The 22,428-nt window shown below is 45.0% G+C and overlaps 1 protein-coding gene across 5 annotated transcripts in view; it reads left to right on the plus strand.

Moving 5' to 3' along the window:
* ARMC9 (armadillo repeat containing 9) overlaps positions 1–22,428 on the plus strand; it is a 154,927-nt gene that overhangs the window by 111,222 nt on the left and 21,277 nt on the right. For all 5 annotated transcript variants that reach the window (XM_083177456.1, XM_083177457.1, XM_083177458.1 and 2 more), the window contains 6 exons: positions 1,897–2,020; positions 8,490–8,629; positions 8,796–8,872; positions 10,473–10,547; positions 11,737–11,827; positions 14,328–14,386. In XM_083177456.1, the coding sequence (XP_083033582.1) occupies positions 1,897–2,020; positions 8,490–8,629; positions 8,796–8,872; positions 10,473–10,547; positions 11,737–11,827; positions 14,328–14,386 (566 nt within the window). The remainder of the gene's footprint in view (positions 1–1,896; positions 2,021–8,489; positions 8,630–8,795; positions 8,873–10,472; positions 10,548–11,736; positions 11,828–14,327; positions 14,387–22,428) is intronic.

Below are 22,428 nucleotides of genomic sequence, written 5' to 3' on the forward strand. Positions count from 1 at the left end.
ATGTGAATGCTGGGACCTGTTAAATAGAGCCCATGTTACTGTTGGAATATAAAATTATTTTAGCAAGGTTTCTAAAAGTGAAAAGACCCCTGTACGTGCAGCACTGTTCCATTACCTGGAACTGTTTCCACAGCCTTGTACTTCCGGGTGCCGGATGACACCCCGACAGTCAGGATTCCGACAATCAGAACTCCGACATAGGACAGTCGGGATCTCATGGGGGTCCACGACCCACATGAGGGATAATAGAATCTGTGGTGAGTGCAGTGAGCCACCAAGCACGTAGTTGGAGTACCGGCGGTCAGGATTCCGATGTCGGTATACTGACCATCGGAATCAGTGGCGTAAGTTCATACATGTAGCTCAGAGGCAAGATATAAGCTGTTGCCCCCCACCTTAGATACATAGCTATAAAGAGGGAGAATGAGATAGGGGGAGCAATGGAGGCAAAGAGAAGAGGAGTATCATAGATATGGAATCATGGAGAAAGAGAGAAACAAGTGTCAGAGAGAGAGAGAGAGAGAATGTCGGAGGGAGGGGGAGTCAGGAAAAGTGAGGAAATGAAAGGGTAAAGCGAGAGAGTGTCAGGGTTAGAAAGAGAGTGGGTCTCTCAGAGGAGAGGGTGTCTGAGATTGAGAGGGAAAGAGAAGAGGGTGGTGATAGATATACAGCGTCATGGATAGAGAGATGGGTGGGTGAGAGCGTGGGAGGAGAGAAGTTGTTAAATAAAGAGGGGTGAGAGAGGGTGTCAGGAATAGAGAGGGGGAGGGTGTCAGATATAAAGAGTGGGGTGAGAGTGAGGGAAGATAGAAAGAAAAGGGGTGAGAGATGGTGTCAGTGATAGAGAGAGAGTGGTGAGAGATTGTAAGGAATAGAGATGGGGTCATATATAGAGAGAGAGAGAGAGAGAGAAGGGGTGAGAGATTGTAAGGAATAGAGAGAGAGAGAGGGGGACATATACAGAGAGAGGGGGTGAGAAAGAGATCGATGTCAGGTAGAGAGAGGGGTGAGAGACGGATTAGGTAGAGGGATAGAGGGGGTCAGGCAAAGAAACTGATGGTGAGAGAGAGGGGTTCAGGCAGAGTGAGAAAAGGGGCGGTTAGGTAGAGAGAGGGGTGTCAGGCATATATAGAGTGGTGTGAGGCAGAGCACGAGGGGGGGGGGGGAGTCAGGCAGAGATAGGTGAGAGAGGGGTGTCGGGGAGAGAGGGTTCAGGCAGACACAGAGGGGGTAAGGTAGAGAAAGGAGAGTCAGGCAGAGAGAGAGAGAGGGGAGCTAAGGCAGAGAAAGAGGGATGAGGGGTGAGGCAAAGAATGAAGGGGGTCCGGCAGAGAGAGAGTTGAGGTGGTTCGGGCAGAGAGAGATGGGGGTAAGGTAGACAGAGGGTTGTCAGGCAAAGAGGGTTCAGGCAGAGAGATAGGGGGTAAGGTAGACAGAGGGTTGTCAGGCAAAGAGGGTTCAGGCAGAGACAGAGGGCGACTGCTTAGGCATGATCAACAGCTGCCTGCGCAGCAGAGCTAGCGGCTGTCAGAGGGCTGTCGCGGATGGGGGGAAGCCCGGTGATCCTTTCTCCCTGAGCTGGCCGGAATTGTGGCAGAGCGAAGTGCTCCTTCAGGGCTTAGTGCCCTGCGGCTGGAGCCTCCATTGTCTCCCGGAGTTCCGCCACTGGTCGGGACACCATACTACACCTGTACTTCCATCTTCTATATTTTACATATAGTGGAGACCACTTAAACAATTTCCGGCTTGTTGTTTTGTGTTTGCAGAGTTAATTTATATAAAGGAGGCATGTGTACTCACATAAACAAGCCAGTAACGCACCTAATATTTATACATACAGTAACCGTAGGATTCATGATGTACCGTTTGAGGAGTTTACACCCTTCTGTGTTGCAGGCCGTGAATATCTCAGCCAGAATCCCAATTTGCTGCACTCATTAGAGGAAACCCTGAGGGCAGAAGAACAAGATTCCATTACCAGGGAGAATGTATTAGGCTCTCTGCAAAAACTTAGTCTCGGGTAAGAATCTGGAACTGCTGGTTGTGACAGCTTGCCATATAGACAATGAGTACTTCACTTATGTAAACATAATTGTTTCAAACGTTAATAATAATAATGTTTCATTTAGTGTGTGTAGTTATGTATGTTCAGTGTGATATACTGGTATTTATATTTTCACCTCTCTGTATTCATCTTGCGTATTTTCCTGTTATTTTTCTTTCATTCACAGTAATTGCCTTTTATTGGTAACTCTAGCCCTTGCTCCCATACCACTATGGGGGGTATTCAATGCTGCAGCGAGCGGCCGGCAAGGGGGTTAAACAACGAGGATTGCAGAAAACCAGCGATCCTCGCTGTTTAACCCCCGCGCCGGCCGCTCGCTCTATTCAACGTTCTGGGGAAATCCTCCCCAAAACAGCGAGACCCGCGACTACTGCAGAAAACTCGCAGTTTTTAGCCGCGAGTCTCGCTGCTTCTGGAGCTGCATCCGCCAATTCTCCCTCGCTTAAAAAACGGAGCGAGGGGGAATTGGCGTATGCGGAGGGTGTGTTGAATGCTGTCAGGGTGAGTTGGGACAGCGAGCAGGAAGACCTGCCAATGTATTTTCCCCTACTATTCATGCTGGTGTTCTTTATTTCATGTAAATCACAGGGATATTTTTTCCCTGATACCACAATGCCTTTTTATCCTTATTACTGCGTATGTTTCTTAGTGTTTACTTTAGCAGGTGTAACCGCAGAACATGATCAAAAGCTTTACACAACAAGACTTAGAAATAGGTCAAGATGATGTATGGCTTTGCCGCTCACAAATGGAAGTATTTTATTTCACCTTTGCTATGCAATATGAGGATCTATTTCTTCACATGATTGCGTGAACGCTCTCAGTTGTTTTAGGTCTCTCTTTATCTAGTGATAACCTTTTTAGTGTTATTTTTAGCTAAGCAAATACACTGATGCTAGGTAACTGAGGGTACACTGTACACTGGTAGGCTATTCACCATTCTTCTTTAAATTTACAATTGTACAAAAAGTCTCCCTCTCTTAGGGCCTTATTCTGCTCGGTACGGTGGGACCGTATACGGGCGGATCGGTTTTTTTTTATCATCTGCGCATGCGTAGCTTTCACACCGCTCACGGACGGGTCTCTCCATGCGAAAAAACCTGTCCGCAAGAGTACGGTCATTGTGGGCGGCATGGGGGCGTTTTTAGGGGAGCAGCCGGAATAATGAGGAAAACTGGGTGTAAACATGGGAGTACAAGGGGGTGTGCACAAAAAATGTACGGTGCTACAACCGCTCGATCGGCGAACGCACCGTGCATTTTGGGCCAAAAACAGGCGGACGCCAAAGAGAGCTCCAGACCACCCCTAGAGATACTGTATGAGAGCGGACGCCTGGGTCTGCTAATTAACGCTGATTACTACACCTGAATGTAATAAGCAATGCTGCAGCCTATTAAGTAAAAACCATGATTTCACTACCTGCAAGCCACACACAGCCCTCAAACACATTGGAAGCATATCTTTCTACACTTCTCTACATGTATCCTCTATGGCGGAGGCGCTGATAGTCCTCATTCCGAAACCCGGTAAAGACCCATTATCCCCCGACTCGTATCGGCCCATATCCTTGCTATCTACCGACATTAAGATATTGGCTAAACTACTGGCTGTGCGTTTAAATGCGGTTGTACTAGAATTGGTACATGCTGACCAAACTGGCTTTATGCCTGGTAGATCGACGACCCTCAACCTACGCCGCCTCTTTACCTACCTACAGTGGGCTAGAGAAGACATGGACGATGCGGTCATAGTCTCATTGGACGCGGCCCGCGCATTTGACTCAGTGGAGTGGGTCTATCTATGGGATGTTCTGGGTAAATTTGGGATAGGACCGAACTACTTGGCGTGGATTAGGTTGTTATATTCTGGCCCTGCCGCCCGGATAATGGTTAATGGTTTCACCACAGCCTCCTTTGACTTGGGGAGGGGAACCAGACAGGGGTGCCCTCTGTCCCCCCTGCTATTTGCTCTTGCGGTGGAACCATTGGCTTGCTACATAAGGGCCTCTCCATTGATCAAGGGTTTTGGGATCGGGAGTGGTGAGGAAAAAATCGGGCTATATGCTGATGATATGATCCTGTATCTGACTAACATGACTTCCTCCCTCCCAGCACTCCTCGCTTTAATGACGGAATATGCCCGGTTCTCCGGGGTGGGGATAAACTGGGATAAGTCAGTTGTGTTTCCTTTGCTCCCTACCACACAACAGCCCGTAACATATAACTATCCCCTTCGTTGGTGTACACAATTCAAATATTTGGGTGTACAAGTCTCCCACTCTCCTTCTGATTTTATAGCTCTGAATTTATCCCCGCAGATTGCCTCGTTACGCCAGAGGGCCCGTGTCTGGCAAACGCTTCCTTTATCGGTCACTGGCACAGTGAACCTCATTAAAATGACTGTTCAACCAAAATTCTTATATATTCTACAGAATTCCCCAGTATATATCCCAATCTCCCAGTTCAAACTTATCATGCAACATATTGTCTCCTTTGTCTGGGGAGGCAAACGTTCAAGGATAGCAGCCAAAACTCTGTGCAGGTCTCGCTATGATGGAGGCCTGGCACTTCCCGACTTACGATTATATTACCTGGCAGCCCAGCTGGCTCAACTGGTTGAGTGGGTTGCGCCTGCGCACTATGGGAACTTACCTATTGCCCTTCTAAGTAAGGCGGGCTTAACTTTTTCACCCTTGCAATTCTTACTAGCACAAACCCCCCTGGCAGTGCTCCCCCCTCTCCTGCAGCAGGCCCGTAGGGTATGGTTGGCAGTGGGGGTCATAAGAGGCAGTCCAGTGGTAGACTCCTGCTCCCCTATATGGAGGAATAAGGACTTCCCTGAACGCTATAAACTGAGGGCTGGTACGGAATGGGTACCTTTTGGGGTTTCTGAGATCAGCCACCTTTTCCAGGATGGGATACTTCACTCCTTTGAACAAATGGTGACTAAGTATACAGTACCACGCCACCACTTTTACAAATATCTCCAGCTTAGACACGCAATAGGTGCGCAATGGAGGGGGAATGTACCTGAACTCATGGAAAGTCCAGTCCGTGCAATGATCCGTAAACTCCCGGATCGGAGTAGGGTCTCAGCTCTGTAATCTCCTCTCCTCACCTTTTCTGGCATGGATCAGTTGAATGCTCTGAGAGCTAGGTGGGTGGTGGACATAGGGCCTATTGGGGACGAGGATTGGTCTCACATACTGAGCTCCCCTAGGGGTGCCACGGCGTTTGCCAGGTTCCAACAGATCCAGCTGCATATCCTGCACCGAGTCTACTGGACCCCCCATAGGCTGATGCAGATGGGTGGTACCGGGTCGGACACCTGTCCTAAATGTCAGGGACCTGGTGCTGACTTCTGGCATCTGCTGTGGCATTGCCCGCGGGTACACTCCTTTTGGGAAACCGTCCTGGCTAATGTTCGGGATACGGGTGTGCAGGCCCCGCTCGCTGACCCCCGCATTTGTATCTTTGGCTTGGAGCTAGAGGAGCTACTCCCTAAGCACCAGAGGATATACGTAAATAACCTTCTTACCCTGGCCCGTGTATGCATTGCTAGAGCTTGGATGAGCCCTGCTCCCCCATCCTCCAATATGTGGGTTGCGCTTGTTAATACCACTGTATCACATGAGCGATTTATGTACACTAAACGGAATTGTCTGGGGAAATTTAGCAAGGTTTGGGACCTGTGGCAGACCTCTGCACTGTACTTACAAGACCCCAGCACGTAATTCACTAGAACTACCCGTATGTCTAAAAAGCATAATCTAATGTCTGTGTCCGGGACCCGCCCGCGTGCCCCCATGAACTCACCCCTTACTCTACTTATATCCTATAACCACAACTGTCTATGAACCTGACAACTAATCCTAGACTGTAAACACATTTATGGAACTATAGTATAGTATAATACCTCTTGAATGATGCAACACACATGTAATGTTTAATTTTCTTTATTGTTAAGTCTTGTTTTTCTTATTTGTTTGTATGTTTATTACATATATAGTATATGTTCCTTTGAAAACTCAATAAAAATACATGATTTAAAAAAAAAAAGGAAGGCACAATTACATCAATACAATATCAAAAGCATTAGATCAGCTTATTAAAAATAGAAGAAAGGGCTAACATTCGTAGAAGGAAAGTAATGAGCTCACTAAATTAACTAATAATAGTTAACAATAGAGATTTAGTTCATGTATTGATCAATGCATATAAGCCTGCAGCCCCCTTCACGGGACCCCACTTTTCTGCTGGTCCTACTCCATACCTACCAAGATGACCCTCTCCAGGAGGGACACAATGCTCTGCTCCTGCACTTTCCTCTTAAATGTATGATTAACATCACCTGTGTTGAAGCATCTTTCTTAGCAATTAACCTGTTCAACACAGGTGTCATACATTATGAGGAAAGTCCAGGAGCAGAGCATTGTGTCCCTCCTGGAGAGGGTCATGTTGGGAGGTATGCTACTCTATTGCTGAAAATAATTACCATAAACATAGCTATTACATTAGTGTTAGAATTCAGGCATGCTACCTGGTTTATTGCTCACAGTTGACTATGCTTTTAAAAGTGACGCATTACCAACACACCTGTTGCAAAGCATCTAGGAAAATAGTTGACACAGGCTGTGATAAATAAGCTAAAACAGGGTGCATGAGAGAATGTGACCACAAGGAGACGAATTAAATATTGATTCTAATAAACAATATACACTAATCATCGGCACTCCCCTTTCCTAGTGTTGTGGTGCTCTATGGCTTGTGACCACATTGTTTAAACAGAAATTGCAGGGGCTAAACAGTGGAGCGTTAGTTAATGCATTGCTCATATACAATACACCGATGCAGTGCCTATGTTGACTGTCGACATCTGGGACAAAAAAGTGAATACCTCATGTCGACCTTTTGACTGTTGACATTCCCATGTTGACCTTTTGCCTCTATCGGCCTAAGGCCTGTCGACCCAATGCATGTCTACCTTAATGGTGTCGACCTAACAACCGTATTCTGTTTATCCACATGCAAATACAGGACATGTTTAGCTGGCACAATTACAATTTTTTTTTTTACATGCTAATAAATACACCACACCATTGGGTGTGTGACATTTCCCTACCCAGAACTATAAATCAGTTAATTGGTTGTTTTACAGGACATTCTTCCACCATGATTATAAGATTCAGGCCACATATCCACTGTCGTTCTAATACTATGTAAACATGATGGGTGAAATTTACTAAGATGTGAAATACACTTCCCAGGTCATGTTGCTATGGGTAACCAATCACATCCTGTCTACTATCTTCTAGAGGGTGGTAAATAAATAAGAAGTAGATTCTGATTGGTTGCCCATAGCAACATGACCTGGGAAGTGTATTTCACATCTTAGTAAATTTCACCGTATGTATCTTCATAATTTTCAGGTTGTGCAATCATACTCAAAGCAACTACAGTAGCAATTTACTTTTGCAAAAAAGAAATGAAAACCACATAGATAGTCATTTTTTGGACTATAGTACTATTTGGCAAGTACTCTGCTACAGGGGGTTATTCAGACCTGATCGCTGCTCTGCAAAATAGCAGAGCCCTGTGATCAGAAATCCTGCTCTGTGCAAGGCTGTGAATGGCTAGCGAAATATTATGCTGCTCGGCGGCGAACTGAAAATGCTTACATAACTCACCGGCAAGTGAGTTCCCCAGACTGTTCTTTGTGCGTAATCTGCCTGTGCAATAGAAACAGGCTGATCAAGCCCAGAACTGATGTCACATGCCCTCCCTGAAAACACCTGGACATGCCTGCTATTTTCCTAAAGGTCCATACACACTGGGCGATTTTGCACAAATCTTTTCACCCTTCTGAGCAATTTTCCCGTGGGTGGAGGACTTTCCATAGCAAGACGCTATGCATAGCCCTCCACCCGATCGTGGATGAGCAGCGGTGGCCAGCAATGATGTGGGAGAGCGCATTTTAACGCTCACCACTCATAGCTGACCTGCACACACCAGGCGGCTTTTGAGCTGAAATCAGCTCAAACGACAAAACTAAGCTGCATCGAGCTGAAAATTGCCCAGTGTGTATGGGCCTTAACACTCCCCGATACTGGGCAGTTACCACCCACAAAGGCCGGCTTCCTGTTAGTCAGAAAGCAGCCATCTTGCAATTTAAAAACTTGCTGATTTGTTTGCGTTCGATAATTGCTTGCTGTTTGAATTCGTACATCAAGATCAGGTCTGAATAACCCCCATAATGACATAAGCAGAAATGAAGCAGTGCAGTGTGTCAGAACTGTGACCTAAGCTAAGCAGACACATGGTAAACTGGACATTTCCCTCCCTTCAGACCAGTGCATGAGTAAGTAGATCACGTCTTACTTATTTTACATTAAATTACATTTTTGAATGAATGGCTTCTATTCCAGGCGCTCTATGCAGTCCGCCATGATAAAGGATGGTCTCATCTACTGGCTCATACAAGAATTGGAGGACACGGAGCATCTTTCTGACTATACCGTGGAGTACTCTGTAGCACTGCTCATGAACCTCTGCTTACGTAGTGCAGGTGTGTACATATACAGCATATCTGCTGTGACTTCATACATAGCTCACATACCCAGTAGCTTTGTTACAGATGAGGAATAATAGTGTGCTTGTACTGTATAATGATTGTATCTGCTTGTATAAGATGTAACCAGATAACTGCTGCTGCTACTGTTTGCCTTGTACAGGAAAGAAAATGTGTGCAAAAGCTGCAGGCCGTGTTCTCAAAGTCCTGTCTGATTTACTTGCCCATGAGAACCATGAGGTACAGTATATGTCGTCTGGGACTGATTCTGAGTTTTGTGCCTGCAGACAACTATAAGTTATTTGTCTTGTGCATCTCTACTTGCAGCTCAATGGGTATAACAGGCCAGGGTCCTGAGGTCCTTGAGCAGATCTCTTGCACCACAGATATAGGGCTGGCACAAATGCACGAGGATGGGTGCAGTGTGCCCACATTGGAGCACATTCAGAGTAGTATGCAAGTTTGTTGTAAGTGCATTCATGGAAAAGAATGCATATTCACATTGTGTGCATTAGTGTCTCTGATCACATGGCACAGGCCGTGCTTGTTTTCTGCTTCAGAAAGGGCACCATGCAGATGATCCACATGGCCCTATGTACAGTAGGATGACAGGGCAACATGTCTGTGAGAATGCTGACCAAAATAAAAACCTCACTTAGGGTCCGATGTATCAAGCTTCAAAAAGTAATAAAGTGGAGAGTGATAAACAACCAGCCAATCATTTTTCAAACCCAGCCTGTAACATGGCAGTTGGAGCTGATTAGCTAGATGTTTTTCACTCTCCAGTTAATCACTTTTTGAAGCCTGAAACATCTGGCCTTTAGATTGCCTGCTACCACTTTAGTACCCGAAATATCATTTCTACTTAAAATACTGTTTGAGCTACACTTATGCATTGGATAAATGAGGACATTGTTGCTGTCTATGTTTCAGTAATCACATTTGTGCAGTTTATTATTAGTAGAATATTTGTGATGTCTCATCCGGTACTTGTGTATTATAGCGGCGCCCCCGATGTACATCGTACGATGAACGTATCGCATCGCATGCCATGTACCCGATGGCATGCAATGCGACGCGATTTTGACCCCCTATACGATGAAAAATCGTATAAGCACCCTAATGGGTGCTTACAATGTTAAATGCACCCCCACGCCACCCCCCCACTATAAACGTGAACCCGAAGCGTGGCGAGCGGCGGTGGTACGCGCCCTACGACCTTTTCATACCCCCACTATCCACGTCGGCGTGGAGTTGAGAATAGAATAGTGTGGCGAGCGCAGCGAGCCACCGAGCCCGAAGCGTGGCGAGCGCAGCAAACCCCGCGGATACCTTCACAGGTAAACGCGTCCCTTCGCGGGCTTCACAGGTATCCGCGTCCCCTCGCGGGGCTCGCTGCGCTCGCCACGCTATTCTATTCTCAACTCCACGCCGACGTGGATAGTGGGGGTATGAAAAGGTCGTAGGACGCGTACCGCCGCCCCTCGCAGGCGCGCTGCGCTCGCCACGCTTCGGGTTCACGTTTATAGTGGGGGTGGTGGTGTGGGGGTGCATTTAACATTGTAAGCACCCATTAGGGTGCTTAACATTGTATAAGCACCCATTAGGGTGCTTATACAATGTTTAATCGCATCGCATCGTATGGCATTGTATGCCATGTACAATGGCATACAATTTGAAAATTGTATGCCATCGTACACTATCGAACGATATTGCGTCGCATCGCATACCATCGTATGCGTTATGGTATGCGATGCGATGGGCGCCGCCAAAATACACAAGTACCTCTCATCCTTCTGTATTTCTTTTGGAATTGATTATGAACTTGATGTTTTAACAGATTCGCCCATATGTCAACGGAGCACTCTATAGCATCCTTGCTGTAACATCCATACGAGAACAAGCCAGAGCCATGGTGAGAAATACAAAATCAGAAGACTTCGGCACAAATATAATAGCCTGCCTGTTGCACGCACTGATTTAATTACTCAAGTCTCCAGATTTAAAGCAGCATTTTAAAAAAGTTCTAGCTATCATGTGTCTATTGTATGCTAGAAAAGATAGATCTAATCTGATTGGCTGCTATGGACAATACACGCTGTTTTAGCAACTTTAGAGTCTTAGTTGGTAACCCTTTAGGGGGGTATTCTGATTCAATCGGTCCCCGTGCAAGCGCGTGGGGGACCGATTGAATCATTGATTGTTTGTAACTGCGCATAGGTTTTTATGCCCATGTGCAGCCACTGTGTGTGAGCACCCATAGCGCTCGTACACAGAAGTTCGGGTGGGGGGCATGGAGTGGCGGGCCAGGCAATTTTGGTATGGTTATGCCCAGCGTTTCATGGGCGTTCCCATGTGAATGCTTGGTGTTTCCATGCAAATTGTCCGGTGGCGCAGGTATGGGGGGCAGGCAGCTGACGTCAGTAAAGCAAAAAAAAGCAACTGGGTAAAACTGTGGATGGGGCAGATGTAATATGTGCAGAGAGATTCAGATTTAGGTGGTGGGGTGCATGCAAAAGCAGGCAGTATTTATCCTGCACAGAAATATATTAATATTTCCTCCCCTTGCTTGCATGGCAATGTGGATTGCTGTAGACACAAAGGCAATTATTCAGATCTGATCGCAGTACAAATTTGTTCTCAAAATGGGCAAAACCATGTGCTCTGCAGGTGGGGCAAATGTAACATGTAAAGAGAGTTACATTTGGGTGGGGTGTGTTGAAACTGAGCCAGTATTTACCCTGCACAGAAACAAAATAACTCACACAAATCTAACTATCTCTATACATGTTACATCTGCCCCACCTGCAGTGCACATGGTTTTGCCCATTTTTAGAACAAATTGGTACTGCAATCAGATCTGAATAAGGGCCAATGTTCTTTTCTTTTTTGCTTTACTTACAAACATGAATCAGTCATATATTGTTCTCTCTTTCTACAAATAGTTAATTGTCAGCAGTGTTTTTGTATAGTTTAGTTATGTTGCTTACATTTCATAGCCATTGCTTTTGCTCATCCCTTAACCATTTTCTAGCTTCATGCCTGTCATAAGCTAGTTTTACAATAAGCATTAGCATTTAAACTATTGTGTGTTTCACTTCTAGGGGATGCAGGAGATTCTGAGATGTTTTATTAATGAAGGCAACACAGACATGAATCGGCAGATTGAATTCATAATACGGCAGCTCAACTCAGGTCAGCAAAACACATAATAACTTGGTCCGCAAACTATTTGGGTAGCATATGTAGCTATTTATTAAAAGAGAGGCTACAATTTACATTTACACATGCCCTTTTTTTTTTTTTACCCTCTTTTTTTACCCTTTTTTTCTTACAAACCCTGGCACCTTCAGTCTTTTTCAATTTATTGTGTAATGTGCAATCCAGGCAGATTTCTCCACTCCATACAATAGTTATGGCAGAGATGTGTGCATGTGTTTTCAGTATCTTATACACAATAACAGATATATTTTACATGGTTATGGGCTATTTATAACTTTGTGTATGAGACGGAAATTCATATATTTTAAATTCTGTATTTACTTGTACATTTTGAAATTTTAGTCACCTTCAAAGTACTCTCCACTTCAATATATTTACTTAAAAGATTTTGCCATTGATCAAAACATTTTTTAATCTCCATATTGGCGATGCCTTTTAGTACTTTTGACGTTTTTATTTCGCCTCTTCAATATCTGCAAAACATTTTACTTTTAGGCCTCTTTTCATCCAAAGAAAAGATCGGGTGAATACAGTGTGGGTGACAAAAAGGTCTCATGTTGTTTTAGGTTAAAAAATGCTTAACAGGTGCATTCTCATGATGGAAAGCCAGTCATCTATTTGCCACAAATTGGGACGTTTTCACCTCAAATCGTGACTCAATGTTTTCAAAATTCCAAATAAAATCCCAGTCAACGCCATGAGTTTGTCAGTGGTCCGACTTCAATCTTCCAGAATGCCTTGACAAATTTTCATGTCATTTTCATCAGTTTTCTATGCAACTACTTTTCTATGCAACATCATCTGGCACACTGACTCAAAAGGGTTCCCCAAAAATTCCCCTAGCGGCGTAAGCCTGTACTTACAAGTGCCCCACCCTCTAGGACACGATTCCTCTCATGCCCCTTTAACACTGACAGATATTTACTGGAATTTTTACATGAATGCGCAACAACCCAGTATATATATATATATATATATATATATATATATATATATATTGGTCATTGTAAAAGGGGAACAGAAAAAGGGACAGAGAAGAATGTCTTTTTTGTTGGCGCACAAAAGTAGTTTGAGAGAAATGTATGAATTAAAATTTAAATATCTTTATTGAGATATGTTTAAAATAAGAACTGTCCAGTCAGTGATTCATTTACTCATTGTAAAAGGGTCCTGAAAGATTGTCCCAGGTCCAATGTTCCGGGATTTCAACCCAGGTCTTGACCAGGGCTGGACCGGGATGCTCGTGGGGCCAGGGGCAGTGTGAACGGTGACCATTCACTGCACTGTAAAGGCGCCGCTGGAAGATGCTGACATGTCCCAGCACCGCCCCGGCCCCACCTCCTGATTACGCCACCTGCCTGGCTTTATGCGAGGTCGGACGGCTAGTGTGAAAGCGCTTGCCAGCTGGGTTGCACCCAGGATTTTGTACCCAGCTTGCAAGCGCTTTCTAGTTTAAAAGGGGAATTACTTTTGGGTACCCCCACGCATCTATTTTTTTGCAGAGAGCGCTATTTAAGTTATGTTGGGAGGTAACCGTCGGAGCAGAAGAGATCCATTGAGAGCAGAATCTTGGTTCAAAAAATGCACATAACCTTCCAGCATCCTTGGTGCTTGTGTGTATTTGATTTGTGTCATGATGTCCTTGCACATTGGTGGGCACACTGTCATCACACTTTACTGGCTAGCTCAATGGTTTCACACCCATTGTGAGCGCTTTATGTTCCTGTCATCTTTTGCAAAGTGCAGCGCTGAACCATGTGAACCATTCAAGTGTTGGGTCAAATAAGTTAAGGTATAGTTACTAGGAAAGGGACTCTGGGCCTGATTCAGAGTTGTTCGCAAAAGTAAAATCTTTCTTTAATGGGCAAAACCATGTGCACTGCAGGTGGGGCTGATGTAACATGTGAGAGAGATATATTTGGGTGGGTTATATTGTTTCTGTGCAGGGAAAATCCTGGCTGCTTTATTTATACACTTGAATTTGAACACACGGCACCCAAAACAAAATCTCTCTGCCTGTTACAATTTCCCCACCCACAGTGCAACATGGTTTTGCCCATTAAAGAAAGATTTTGCGAACAACTCTGAATCAGACCCAAAGTCCCTATCCTAGTAATTATTACACCTTAACCTGTTTAACCCAGCACTTGAATCGGTTGAAATTTTTTTTAGATTTCTTGATTGATGGCTAATTAAGAAAAATCTGGTGGAAATCATTCAATATTTTTGCGATATAATGAAAAAATATTGAAGGTGGAAGACTACCCACCCAGGACAAAAGGAGTTCAAATAAAAAGAATTCCTCTAATTTACAGTATAATCTACATTTGTAGAACACCGCTTTGCAACACATTCTAAAAAAAAAAAATGTTTCTTTTCCCATTTCTTATACATATCCAGTAGCTTAAATAACCAGATGCTAGCTAGAGAAGAAATTAAGTAACTGGATTTCTGCTTCTGTCTTTACTACCAGAGGAAAAATTTGATGAATCTGCAGAATCTGAGGATGAGGAAGAAGTGGAAGATGAAGAGGTGCGTACTTTACTGATCATGAATACACCTATAAGGATCACATCATAGTGTCATCAAGAAACAAGCTGTAGCTTTCACTCCTGTGATTCCACTCTGCTTTTCATATGCTGATAGTAATTTGCTTAAGTTAACTTTATACAGACACAGGATTTTATGTTCATATTTACATTTGATACACAGTGTGCGACTGTATCTACGGCTGAAGAAGCTATGCATCGCAAATGCTCTTTTTATATTAGAGAGGATCTTAACCCTTTGGCAGGTATTCAATGCTGTTTGCAAGTGGTGACAGCGAGCAGGTCTTCCTGCTCGCTGTCACCACTCACCCTGACAGCATTCAACACAGCCTCCGCATCCGCCAAATCCCCCTCGCTCCGTTTTTTGAGCGAGGGGGAATTGGCGGATGCGGCTCCAGAAGCAGCGAGACCCACGGCTAAAAACTGCGAGTTTTCTGCAGTAGCCGCGGGTCTCGCTGTTTTGGGGAATTCTCGCCGTCCTGTGACGGCGAGGATTTCCCCAGTACGTTGAATAGAGCGAGCGGCCGGCGCGGGGGTTAAACAGCTGCCAGTGTCGCTCACATTTGTTATATAAATTCAAATGAAAAATTTTGTTTAAAAAAAGATTATATTTACTATATAAGGTAAACATCACAGGTCATTATAATGAATAAAAATGTTTTCTTGGCAATTTTCTCACCTATTTTGACAAATTCATTTGGCATTCAAAGGGTTAAAACAACTACTTCTGGCAAATATCTCGACTGTCTGACAATTAGATTATTATTATTATAATTTTATTTATAAGGCGCCACAAGTGTTTCGCAGCGCCGTACAAAGGAACAATACAGGGAGACAAAACTTGGCATAACATTGAATAAATAACAAAAATACAGTACAAATAAAGAGCACCATAGTTCAATACACATTACAGCTTAAATGTAAGTAGTGAGGACCCAATCAACATACAACTAGAGGCTTGAGGCCAATGATGGAGATGAGTATGAAGATGGTCACTGAGTGTTGGAGTAAAGGAGAACTGTGAGTGAAATGTGAAGAGAAGTGGGCTTTGACAACAGGAGGGAGGAGGGCCCTACTCGGAGGAGCTTACAATCTAGTAGGAAGGGGAGACAGACAGATTACAAGAGGTGCAAGCGAGGGGGTGGTGGTTAGATAGCAGGATGTAAACAGGCAAGGGGTCGGAGAACCAGCTGGTTTATGCAGTGGAAGGGTACGCTTTGAGGAATAGGTAAGTTTTCAGTGCCCATTTGAAGCTTTGCAAGGTCGGGGAGAGTCTAATGGAGCGAGGGAGTGCGTTCCACTGAAGGGGTGCAGCACGGGCAAAGTCCTGTACTCTAGCATGGGAAGCAGTGATCAGGGTGGAGGAGAGACGACAGTCGTCAGCTGACCGTAGAGGGCGGGAGGGTGTATGAATGGAGATGAGGTTAGAGATATATGGAGCAATGGAATTAGAGATGGCCCTGTATGTGAGTGTGAGGTGTTTGAAGAGGATTCTGTAGGGGAATGGAAGCCAGTGCAGATTTTGTTGAAGGGGAGTAGCAGAGTTAGAGCGGCGGGAGAGGAAGATAAGCCTGGCTGCAGCATTGAGGACAGATTGGAGAGGAGCTAGTTGGGATTGAGCGAGGCCAGTGAGAAGAGCATTACAGTAGTCAAGCCGTGAGATGACTAATGAGTGGATAATCAGCTTAGTTGCACTCTGTGAGAGAAAGGGCCTGATGCGAGCAATGTTGCGTAACTGGAACCGGCAAGAATGGGCCAGGGCTTGGATGTGGGGTGCAAAGGAGAGGGGGGAGTCAAGAGTGACACCCAGGCAGCGGAGTTGGGGAACAGGGGAGATGATGGTGTTGTTAACAGTGATAGAGATATTAGTAGGGGACATAGCTCTGGGTGGGGGAAAGATAATATTACATATTGATTTTTCAATTTATTAAATTATTTACTAATCATGGCTTCTTTAGCCAGTTTGTTTGAAGTATCATGGGTGTTTATTAAGGAATCACCATGAAATTTGGAACACCAAGGTAACTTTTCCTCCTGAATCTAAAAATGTCTGTACAAATCTGAGACTGGTGGTGGACTTTTTTTTTTGTGGTGATCTGATGACCTACCTGTTTATGTTCCGGCACTTGCATCTAGTATTATTTAGATGCCTTTTATAGCCAAGATGGCGATCCGGGACGGGGCTCCATAAGGAACGGAGCCTCACATCGCCGGATCATAGCTCAGGTAAGGTGCAGGCGCCCCTTTTAAAATATTGCATCTGCATTAACCCTCCTGCCCTGCACATAGATGTCATAGATCAGGGGAAGCGCTATCCCCTTCCATAACGCACGGGGATAAATAAATCTAGCCCTTTATTACAATAATAGATACATTGTATTGAGGAACTCTTTTTCTCTCCATTGACTGCTATTGATGCACTAAAGGCCCCCATACACTATGCGATTTTCGGCCAATTTCATCTGATTTCGGCCCTTTGCCGCACCGACGGTCTCTGCTCTGCGACGACGGTCTCTGCTCTGCGACGCCTGCGGTCCCCGCCTGCACTACCTCCGCAGGGAGCCGTCAATGCGGGCGGGGGGGGGGAGGGGGGCGCTGCTAGTAAGACAGGGGGGCGCTGCGGGGGACACAGAGTTGGCAGTAACAGAGCCGGGCAGGAAAAGCTGTCAGCGCTGGGAAAAAAAAGCCCATACAATGAATGGGCAGCCTGTGATTGGCTGAGCGCTCTCTCAGCCAGTCAGCAATTGGCTGAGAGAGCGCTCAGCCAATCACAGGCTGCCCATTCATTGTATGGGCTTTTTTTTCCAGCACTGACAGCTCCCGCCTCTCCTTGCCCGGCTCTGTCACTGTCCCCCGCAGCGTCCCCTGCACGCTGCCTTAGCAGCGCCCTCCACCAGCAGCCCTGTTCTGCAGCCCCCCCCCTGCTCCCCGGGTTTACATGTGATAAATCGAGACGATTTATTACATGTAAAAAATGGCACATCAAGTGCCAATCTTATCAAGCTCCCCCGGGGAGCTGCCGGGGAAGCTCAGGGGGAAGTCGGGAGCGACTTGTCCTCAGGACAAGTCGCCCTAGTGTATGGGGGCCTTAATTAATCTAACTAAATTCCTCACAGGAATAAGAAACAAGCGTTGACATCTATTATTTATTAGACATCACTTGTCATCAGAACCTGGGACACATTTAAACACACAAGGACACATTATCCCTGAAAATATTGGCCTTTATGAGACAGTTGTCCTTTACATTTGAAAACACTTATTCTTTTCTTTTCACTCTTATTTACTGTGTTTTATTATTTCACCTATTTTTTATCTTGAACAAATAAAAGGTATACTTTTTATATAATGATAGGACTTCTAGTGCACCCATTCAGTACTTTATTTTCTTGTGTGGTTGAGGGCTTAGGTCAACACCTGCAATAGTTTGACATGCCTAAGGTCAGAAGGTCGACTTAAGCATTGTGCCAACACTTGCAAAGTTGACAGTCAAAACATTTTGCCAGCGATTCACATGGTTTCGCCCACTTTTGGTTGAATTTGTGGGCATTTACGTTTTTTGCCCATGCCGATTCGCCATAAAAAAAAAATTGGAAAGACTTAAAAATAAAAAATAAAAAAGTACTCAAAAAGGTCAGAAAACGCCCACAATTGAATACTATGGGGGTGAGCAGAAAAAAGGGCACTTAATTGAATAACCCATGACCTCCCAGCTAAATATTCTTACTTTGGATAAATTTAACATCTGTATTTAAACACTAACCATATCTAGGTAAAATACAGTAGCCCAAAAAAAACATTTTTTTTTTTTGCATTTCAATTGGTTACATTGTCTTTCAATCACTGGTGAAAAATGCCAGGGTATAATGAAATTTGTCAAAAAGGCATGTTAAAAGCACAGCATTCAGATTCAGCTGGATTATGTATATATTCTGCACAGGGATTTGGATACATGTGGTTATATAACGTCAAGCTATTTCCTTCCAGAAGCCATAGCTGCCAGCATTACAATAAGCAGTCAGTAGGTCCTGTAGATCAGGTCTGCCCAGTATCTCACCTTAGTTTGACCCTGGAAATGTCCTCTGTTGTTTAAGGTTTTCTGTTTTTTCATGGTATTTTTTGTGACATGAAATAGTTTTCGAATGCTTTGATCCTCTTTCCGAAGGATCAACTTGTTTTAACATGGATTTTCCAGTAAACAAATCCTCCATCCAGGAGAATGGTCCTTTTATCCTAGACAGTTTTTACAGGTAGTTGAGAATTGGGGTCAATCAGATGTTGACATGAGTCAAGTGAATGGTTAATCTTTGAGGACAAATATCTACATTTCTTTCTAGGAGACATCGGGTGAAATTTACTAAGATGGGAGATCTATTTCACATGCAATGTAGCTATGGGTAACCAAACAGATACTATTATCTTCTAGAAGATGCTAAATAAATAAATAAGAAGTAGACTAATTGGTTGCCCATAGCATCATCCTACGTGAAATAAAACTCCCATCTTACCGTGTTTCCTCGATAATGATACACTGTCTTTATTTTGGGGGGGGGGGGGGGGCTTATTTTCGGGGTAGGGCTTATTTTAATTAACATTGACAGTCCTGCTTTTATCAACATCATGAGCCTCAGTCCTGCTTTTACCGTATCCACATCATGCCGCTCACCTTATACTTTCGGCACAACCGCTTTCCTTTAGTTTTCCTTCCGCGTTTTACAGCCATTCCGCCGCCGCTGTCACTGTGCTCCCGCCTGTATACCGTACAGACACCGCTCAGTCTTGGATGGTGCGCGGTGACGTCACATGCACAATGCATCCCTGGGACCACTGATGCCAGCAGAGGCTTCAGCGGTACCAGGGTTGCTACCGCAGCAGCATCCATTTCATGTGGGGCGGGAGGAAGGGGTAGCGGGGGCGGAGCTGGAAGCATTGTAGTTTAGCGCAGGGACTCAGGAAAAATGGGGATTTAGCTAGGGCTTATTTTCAGGGTAGGGCTTATTTTGGACCATTGTCCAGAAATAAGGGTAGGGCTTATTTCGGGGTAGGTCTTATTATCGTGGAAACACGGTAGTAAATTCTCCCCATCGTGTTGGTTCCTTACAATTTTTAACTATTTCCTCTGGTAGCAATGCTTCCAAGGATTCTTTTCACCAAGACCAAGCTCAAAGAGAAACACAATGTGGGCTATGCATAATTGTGTGTAAATGTACATATGAATGTTTGTCAGATGCTTTGCAGCTTAATATTTTTTGTGTGGGGGAAATTGTTTTTGTTGTCTTACTCCTTGTCACCTGCATTCTTATTTGTGCCTCCCAAGATCAACACTTTAGGATAGCCATGTCCAAACTGTGGCCCTCCAGCTGTTGTCAAACCACAAATCTCAGCATGCCTTGCCATAGTTTTTGCATTTCCTAATAGCAAAACTGTGGCAAGGCATAATGGGAATTGTAGTTTCACAACAGCTGGAAGGCCATAGTTTGGACATGCCTGCTTTAGGAGGTCCGTTATACTTTGATAATTGACGCTGTCAGTCTAAGCACTGGTTGCTTATATTACTTTGGTTATCTGAGCCTTGGGACGGAGACAGTTGAAGAGTGTGCTGTCAGTCTGGGAGGGCAGAGAATGGGAGTTTAATGATCAATAATTAAACAGAAAATTAAGAAATGTAAGGTGTTCTATTCAAAAAAGCAAATAAGTTGTATATGTATATTGTATCACAGGGTCTATTAGTTAGATAGTGGGCGTGATTAGGTTCTCTGACTTTTTCAGGAGATTGAGGTTGACCAAGCTGAATGGACAGAAATTCTATTGAGTGGCTGGCCACCTGTGCAAGTGACAGATGGTTCGTAGTGATGTACAGCTACGAGTCTCCTTATCAGTTGTACACACACACGCCCTTCAATATGCCGATCCTTTGTGTGTTGTAATTGTCATGTATTTTGCCTGTTACACCCTTTAAGATACAGTAGTTGATTAATTAATCTCTGTAATGTTCAGTTTATTTAACATGTGCAGATGTTCAAGAACCTGATAAGTTTGCATAAGAGAAAAAAAAATAATAATGGTAAAAAGACCAGCTGTAAACTAGCTACAGATGTGTCCTTATTCAACTTAGTGTCTGTTCACAGCAAACACAACTTATTTGCTGCAAATAGTGTACCCACTAGTGTGCGTGTGCACTATAATCGCACTTGCAATCCATAGTGATATGGTGCTTACACATTCCGTTATTCTTTTGTCGGAATGGATCCGACAAGCCCTATTCAATTGAGCAGCCAAATCTGACTGTCAGCTGGATTAAGCCATTCCTGTTCTCATTGTGCTGCGGCTGTCAGCAGCTCCCTGTGTGTAAAATCACAGGGAACTGCTGGAGGGAGCCGCACTGGCAGCCTGCTGCCAGTGAGCACTGCTGGAAGGGCCGCCCTTCAGCGCCGGGAGGAGGCCCGGTGGACAGTGCCGGGTGAGCTGCTGCTGCTCGCCCGGCACCGTTCTCCCTGCCTCAATCTTTAAAAAATAAAAAAAAAGTTGGATTGAGATTTTCAGAAACGGGGCCAAAACGTGGTTGGATTTGGCTGCGTTCCCAACAAAAGCAGGTGGATTGGTGGCTGTGCGCTAGGGGTGTCATGCGGTGCAGTGCAGGTGTAACCTGATCACTTACCTGCACCGCACCCTCTCACCTTCAGGCCATGACAAACTATGGTCCTGGAAATCTCTTGCACCCGGACACGAACACCTAGGGAGAAGGAGAGGTGATTAGTACGGTTCTTCCTGGACGCAAACTGATGCACTCTACATCCCGCAATGTCTCTACAACAGGAAGCTCTGGGCTCCGGGAAGCATCATCATCGGCACCCCGCCTCAGAACCCGGAGTGTCACCTATTGGCACTTGTGCACCTAGCTGATGAGTTGACCTTGCACGGGGGTGCAAAGTCCACGTATGCCCTTAAGAAAGAAGGAAAGAAGATAGGCAGAGACGGACACACAGAGGGACAAGATGACACTCACCATCCTCACTCTTGTACTGGACTCCTCAGTTCTCCTCACAGGTCCCTGTAAGGAGACAAAAACACCAGACACGTGCAGAGCCTAACACAACCTAAATGTGGCACGACTACTTTAACTTCAACACAAATCCTTAGAACTGACTAAGTGTGTGTGGTGCAACACAACTATTACATACAACCTGAAGAACTTTGCTTTGCACAGACACAATATACAAACCGTACAAGACTTTACCACCAAACAATCACTTCAAACCTCTACCTAACTTTTGAGGTTACACTTCCTACCTACTGTAGCTAGAGCTGGCCAGCGTATGCACACTCTAAAATATTCCTGTTAGCTACTTAGCGACCCACGAGGGGTCTCCCGCACATCCCGTCCACCTCCTACTTCAACCACCCATGGGAAACCTCATGCTCTGGGTAAACCACAATGTTGGGCCTAGAGCCTGTCCCTACTAACCTGCAGACCTAGGGGCCTGAATCACCCTTCTAGGCCTAGTGCCTACCGATAAACTACACCAGTGACTCTGGCCTAGTGCCAGAGTCACTTACCATCCTACAGACCTAGCTGCAGCTCAGGCCTAATGCCTGTCACTGATCACAGGCCTAGTGCCTGGCTTGAGGAGCCAACGGGCCTAGCGCCCGGCTATAGGGCCTCGGGCCTTGCACCCGGCTATAGAGGCCACGGGCCTACTGCCTCATACAGGGTCACAGGGGGAAGGGGACCAGGGGCCTGGAGGCCCCAACTCTATAGGAATCAAGGCCTAGGGGCCCAACAATGAAATAACCCCCAGGCTGAGAAGGCCCGACTAGTATGACCACAGGCCAGAAGGACCTGACTATGCCCACGGGCCTAGTGCCCGATCGCCTGGTGGTCTAGGGAGGTGTGGGGTAGGTGGCCCTGGGGATTTATTACATTATATTGCAGAACATGTGTGCGAATAGATAAGACATTATTATGTTAACAATTAGTTTAAATTAACTATTAGTTTCACTATTCACATGGACATCGAAATGTTA

Source organism: Crinia signifera, chromosome 3, assembly GCF_055691185.1.
Source record: "Crinia signifera chromosome 3, ASM5569118v1, whole genome shotgun sequence".
Classification (NCBI taxonomy): Eukaryota; Metazoa; Chordata; class Amphibia; order Anura; family Myobatrachidae; genus Crinia; species Crinia signifera.